Source organism: Marmota flaviventris, chromosome 19 (assembly GCF_047511675.1).
Source record: "Marmota flaviventris isolate mMarFla1 chromosome 19, mMarFla1.hap1, whole genome shotgun sequence".
Taxonomy (NCBI): domain Eukaryota; kingdom Metazoa; phylum Chordata; class Mammalia; order Rodentia; family Sciuridae; genus Marmota; species Marmota flaviventris.
The window spans coordinates 6,784,100-6,790,270 of NC_092516.1; the positions used below are offsets into that span (position 1 = coordinate 6,784,100).

At 59.2% G+C, this 6,171-nt stretch overlaps 1 protein-coding gene across 1 annotated transcript; it reads right to left on the reverse strand.

The window, feature by feature from the left end:
* Positions 1 to 1,456: 1,456 nt before the first annotated feature.
* Positions 1,457 to 5,745, reverse strand: Prss22 (serine protease 22). Its single transcript, XM_027940690.2, has 6 exons — positions 5,444 to 5,745; positions 4,502 to 4,531; positions 3,974 to 4,145; positions 3,483 to 3,760; positions 2,223 to 2,380; positions 1,457 to 1,693 (listed from the first exon to the last, which is right to left on the reverse strand). The coding sequence occupies exons 1-6, from the start codon at positions 5,523 to 5,525 to the stop codon at positions 1,457 to 1,459; spliced, it is 957 nt and encodes a 318-aa protein (XP_027796491.2). The 5' UTR covers positions 5,526 to 5,745.
* Positions 5,746 to 6,171: the final 426 nt, after the last annotated feature.

Below are 6,171 nucleotides of genomic sequence, written 5' to 3' on the forward strand. Positions count from 1 at the left end.
GAAGGGAGGCCGGAGGCTAGAGGGGAGGGTAAGGGGCAGTTATGGGCAAAGAGCGCTCTAGGTCACCTAGGGGAGGGGCTGTGCCAGGACCAGCTCTGTGACCTGGAGCACCTGTGTCACCAGGCTGCTTCCCAGATGATGGAGGCCGATTCTGTTTGTTTGTTTAATGAAAACAACCCCACAGCATTTATTGTTTTTGATAATAACATAAAGGCAATCAAAACAATATGAACAAATATTTTAGAACTGTACTCTGGACAAAGGCCACACACACACCTGACACACCTGTCACACACCTGCACTGCCTCCTCAAAGACTTGTCACTCCTGGGTCATCCTGGATGGAAACACTGTGTATCATCGTCACAGCATGTTGGAGCTGGTTGCTTTCTGGGCTTGGTTTGGGGTGAATCTCTGGCACGCAACTACTAGGAGCTCACATGCTCCCCGAAACCTACCTGCAGCCCCCTGGGGCATCGTCACTTCACTGCATGGTCACCATTATAGGAACTGGGCCCAAGGCGGGGAGTGGCACCTCTGTAGGGCTGAGAGAGAAGCCAGGCAGGGCCACACAGCCTGGCTCACCATCAACCCCAGCCCTCTGCAGGGACAGGTGAGGTGATCCAGCCACGGTGCCCACAGAGCTTAGAGGCCAGCTGCCTCCTATTCTGCTCCCTGCTTGGCAGGGAGGGTCTGTACAATCAGCAGTGAGTCACTGCAGGAGTTGGCTCCTGGCTGGGAGGAGCGGCCGGCCCATCCCTGTGCGTCCCAGGAGACCGAGCCCTGATGCTGGCTGACCTGGACACTGCTCCAAGCCCAGCCCTGGCAGCCAGGGGCTCCCTGAGCCCTGAGGTGGAGAGATGGGAGGGAAGTTGGAGGGAAGAGCGGGAGGGAACACGACTTCAGGTACGGAGGGTTTGTCACACAGGATGGTTCTGGAAACCCAGCAGGTGCAGACCAGAGCCCACCCTGACCTCCCCCAGCACAGCCAGGTCTCCCCGCCGCAACCTCCCACCTCCTTCCTCCGCTCCCGGTGAAAGGGCGATGGTCGAAGGTCAGGGGTCAGATGTTGAGCCCTAGTTGGAAACCAGGGGTCATCTTGAGCCCGGGTTGGCCAAGCCAAGTACAAATTCGCACCGGCCTCCCCTCTTTTTAACCTCACCCGGACCCTTGTTTCCCAGTGTCCTCATACATGGCGAAAAACAGGAACTGGACAATAAATAATTTATTGAAACTGGAAGAATAAATACGTGGACAGAGTTACAAACAACTGTAAAAACCATTAACACGTATATACAGAGGACGCCGGCGGCCGGGGGCGGAGCCTGGAGCGGTGGGCGTGGCTAGCCCTCCCGCGCCAGCCGCGAGCGCCCCTCAGAGGTAGATGGCTTATTTACAACGCAGGAAGCCGCCGGCGGCCGCGGGTCTCCAGACCCCACCCGACTTGTGCCAGCGCCCTAGGAGCGCCCAGCGACTGGGAAATCCGCGCTCGGCTCCCTGCGGGCCCCGCTACCCGGCGAGCGCCCGCGGAACTGCACCCCTTGCACTACCCTCTCCACCCAGGAGCTGTGGGCAGGGAGACTGGTGTAGACGCCCGGCCGGTTGCGCTCCGCGCAGCCCTCGCCCCAGCTAATGATTCCCGCCAGCAGCCAGGAGCCGTCCACCTGGCACATCAGGGGGCCGCCAGAGTCGCCCTGTGGGGAGAAGAAAGGTTAGGGACCCACAAAGGGCAGGCGGGGGGCAGACCAAGGCGGGACACGCCTTCCAGACCCACTTGAAGGGAGAAGCACTGTGTGCAGCGCCTTCTAAACCACAGATGGTGAGGGACGGGGCGTCGTTATTTCTGTTTTGCAGGTGAGAAAACTGAGGCTCAGAAGGAGGAAGTGAGTCGTCCCACTGGCAACGTGGGCGGCAGGAGGGGTGCCGCAAGCGGGCCTCAAGCCGGCCAAGCTCCGGGCCATTGCACACCCTGCCATCCTCCATGCCACTGTGGAGCTGGAGCTGGAGCTGGCCCTGGGGTCCCCCTCAGAAAGCAAGTTCCTAAGAGTGAGGGGGCGCAATTGTGTGCACAGTCCATGCATAGCCCGGCCAGGCTGAGCGGCTGCATAGGGACTGGGGAGGGGGCCTAGGCAGAGGTGTGGGGCTGGAAGCGCACGGACTCTGACTCCTGCCCTGGGTGGGCACTCGCCCCTCCTAGCCAGGGCCGCAGGGGTGGGCACTCACCAGACAGGCATCCCGCTCCCCTTCCAGGTAACCAGCGCACAGCATGTCCTCGGTGATGGTCTCCTGCCCCGCGCCGCGCCAGTACAGGCGGCTGCAGAGGTCCGAATGGATGATGGGCACCTTCAGCTTCTGCAGGATCTGAGGGCGTGGCAGGGGCACTGGGGACAGGAGGATAGAGTCGGCCAGGTTCCCCTCCCACTTGTCTCCTCAAGGGGCAGGTTCCCACCATTCCCTTCTCAAGGGCCCACAGATCAGCTCTACTGATGGGGATTGACCTCAGGGCCTCCCACATGCTACCACTGAGCTACATCCCCAGCCTTTTTTTTTTTTTTTTTTTTTTTGTATTTAGAGACAGGGTCTCACTGAGTTGCTTAGCGCCTCAATAAGTTGTCGAGGCTGGCTTTGAACTCATGATCCTCCTGCTTCAGCCCCAAGCTGCTGGGATTACAGGCATGCACCACTGCCCCCCCCCCCCAGTCAGATTCTTCATCTTTAATAAGTCCTCTGATGCTCATAGGGCAGCCCTGCTGGTTCCCATCTCTGGCACTACTTGGTGCTGTGTGACTACTAGAGTAAGGCTCAGAGGTGCGCCATCCACGCTTACTGTCATCAGCCTCTCAGGGAGGCTGCCTAGAATTGGTTTACAGACCCATGGGGAAGCTGCAACCTCAGAGTTGGGGGGAGTCCCCAAATGCACGAGCTGATGTCATTTCTCCTCATTTTTCTGGACTCTGGTAGGGTCCCACTTTCCTCCCGCTTTGTCCTTACAAGTGGTCTCTGTCTGTCTTCCAGTGCTCCCCACATCTCTCATCTCTCATTTCTGCCTGGGTTCCTTTTTCTTGGCCTGGGCTCTGTCTACCTGTCATCTGTCTTTCTCTTGCTTACCTCTGCCTCTTGCTCTAGTTCGTCTGCTTTGTGACTTTCTAAACCTGAGGACTTACTGGAGACTGCATCTCCTCCTGGAATGTTGCCTGCACTTGTGGCATGCTGCCACCAGGGTGCCTGCTCTGGCTTTGCAAGCTCAGGGTGGTTTTCATTTCACCCTGAATCCAGCCTGGCCCCCTACACCCCCTTCCTGCCATTTCTGTGTCAGTGAATCGCTTTTCTGATCTGGCTGTTGTTGTCTTGAAACACAGCTCTTGTCTCTGTGATGCTGTGCCCTGGCCTCCACCCCTACTCCTCCTGGTAGTGTGTCTCTGAGTGCCTGCCACCCACTGTCCCCAATGCCCTTGGCCCCCCATGGGTGGGGAGGAGCCACACCTCCTTCGTGGATGCTCCCCCAGCCTGCAATCCAGCAGTCGGTGTTCGGAGGGAAATGGACAGAAGAATCAGGTAGGCAGATGGGCAGGATTCGCTCAGAGAACTGGATGGAGTGTTCAAGGCGCACCAGGGCAATATCTGCACGGGTCCCATCCTTCCAGGAGTACCCAGGATGGGGCAGCACCCAAGCGATACCCACATCCTGGGACCGAGAGCCAGGGTTCTCCAATTGCCAGGCCCCCAGTAGCACTGAGAACAGGGATGGCTTGTTCAGATTGCTGCAAAGAAAGGGGGGAGGGGATCAGCCAGGAAGGGTCCAGGAGGGGACGCCTGGGAAGAGGGCAGGGGTAGAAGGCCCCAGGAGGCATCTGGGCAGAAGGAAGGTTTCTATTGAAGGGCAGCAGATCAGACAGAAGCCTGGGGGCAGGGGTAGGATGGGGAGCCTAGGGTCTGAACCCAGCGTGGGTTCTGGATGAGCTGGCCATACGTACCCCTTGAAACAGTGGGCTGCAGTGACCACCCAGCGGTTGGTGAGCAGGGAGCCTGCACAGTGGTGGGTGCCGTTCTTCTGGATGCTCACAACCCACGGCCACTCAGCATCCACACTGTCCTGGCCACCCACGATTCGGTTCAGCTGTTGGGGCTTCCCGCAGTCTGGGGACACTGGTAAAGGAGGGACGAGTTTTCCGCCATCTCTAGTTTTCTTCCCTGCCCACAGTCTGCCACCGCATCCTCGGCCTGTGCCAGAAAGCTGTGCCCTCCCCCTGCCCTCTGAGGCTACTTCTGCTACTTGCCTCCCTCCTGCCCACTCAGCTGTGCCCCTGGGCCCCTCTGTCCCCTTGGACTCTGGCCCCTTTCCCTGCTCAGGCTCCTTCTCCTCCACCTCCCACTCTCTTCCCTGCCTGCCTTCTCCTCTAGCTCCATCCTCCTCTTACCCCAGGCTGCCTTCTGACCTGCCCCCACACAGACGGACACACAGACACCCATTCCTCCCCTTCAGCACGTCAGCTCACACTCACCAGGAATCTTGGTGGCATTGAGGGTGGTGGCTGAGGGTAAGAAAAGGAGGGAGTCAGGGCAGTGCCAGGGGAGTCCCCATCCTCTCAAGCAGGCTCATTCCCAGGGCCCCTCCAGCTCCCAAGGGGTACTTTCTGGGACTGGGGCAGACAGAGCTCAGGCCCCACTGTACAGGGGTGGCCTCATCCTCCCTCCTGCTCTGTCCACTGCCATGGAAGGAAGGGTAAGAGAGGAAAGGGAGGCTCAGGACTCAGAACCATGGGTGCCCCAGGCTTCTTCCCTGAGCCCCACGGAGCCTGGATGGGGCTGTCCTCAGGGCCCTCCCCCCTGACATCCTACCCCAGGAACATGTGGAGCTGGCCCCAAATGTAAGCCATGGAGGAGTAATGGGAGATGAGAAAGACAAGGGGAAGGAGATGAAGACGGTGAAGATGAAGAGGGAGAGATAATCACCCACAAGAGGGAAGCACACTGAGTGCCTGCCGCCCTGCACCTTCTTCACGTAATCCTCACAGCTGCTGAGGAAAGTGAGGTTCAGAGAAGTTACATAGATGCCAGAGCTGGGCAGAGAGGTGCATGCCTGTAATCCCAGCCACTTGGGAGGCTAAGGCATGAGGATTGCAAATGTGAGGCCAGCCTCAGCAACTTAGTGAGGCCCTAAGCAACTTCGAGAGATCCTGTCTCAAAATAAAAAAAAATAAAAAGGGCAGGGATGTGGCTCGGTGGTGAAGCATCCCTGGATTCAACCCCTGGTGTCAAAAATGATGACATGTCAGAGAGAGGGAGGAGAGGGGAAGGGGTAGAAAGAGGAAGACGGAGGAACAAGAGAGAAAAGTAGGGGCCAGATTCCAGGCAAGTCTGGCGGGAAGCTGCTGAGTCCCAGGGAGGCAGGAGGGAGCCTGGCACAGAGAGGAGGGGGAGGAGCAGCAGCCCTCGGAACTCACCTGTGGAAACCAGAAGCAGCAGAGTGGTCAGGGTCCTGAGACAGCCCCCTCCCAGGGCTGGGGGAGGTCTGGAAACCTCCATGGCCAGTAGGGGTGGAGGCCCAGCCAGATGGTGGCGTCAAGGGACGTGAGGGCTGTGCTGGTTGGGACAGGCAGGGCGGGTGGCTGTAGTGTGTTGGGTCCCCTGCAGGTTGCCCAGGTTTTATCCTGTGAGGTGGAATGCTGTTGGACCAGTCCCCGTGGCTTAGTCTGTAGGTCACAGAGGAGGCGGTGCTGCAGGGAGGAAACAGCCGTTACCCGGGGCTGGGGGCTCTACCTCAGGCCTCGATGGGTGGGCTGGGGCCCAGGCTCCTGGGTGTCAGTGATGAAGTCTGGAGGGGCAGGTGAAGGGACCTGGGCCCAGAGGTCCAGGCTGTGGTCTTGACATTGACTGTCCAGGTGAGGAAGTGTCCTCACAGCATTGAACATGGGTCCAGCATGGGGAAGGGCTGGGTCCAGCATGGCAAAAGTCTGGGTGCAGGGTGTTGGGGAGCCCCAGGGCATGGTGGCCTTGGCTTGGGCTGTCAAGGGGAGGGCCCAGCTCACTAACGGCTCCCACCTCCAGGGGCCCCAGCTGCTGTGACTCAGCCCAGTGACCTGGTCCTACCCAGGGCTCTGGAATCCCGTTAGCCCACTTCCCGGAAAGCTGTGACTCAGGTCAGAGTGGCGGAACACAGTGGCCTCTTGGC

Excerpts from the sequence above, each read along its gene's own strand:
- Prss22 (XM_027940690.2), bottom strand. The coding sequence starts at position 5,525 with ATGGAGGTTTCCAGACCTCCCCCAGCCCTGGGAGGGGGCTGTCTCAGG. Across the intron at positions 4,532-5,443 it reads GCTGCTTCTGGTTTCCACAG|CCACCACCCTCAATGCCACC; the intron begins GTGAGTTCCGAG and ends TCTTACCCTCAG. Across the intron at positions 4,146-4,501 it reads CAATGCCACCAAGATTCCTG|TGTCCCCAGACTGCGGGAAG; the intron begins GTGAGTGTGAGC and ends CTCCTTTACCAG.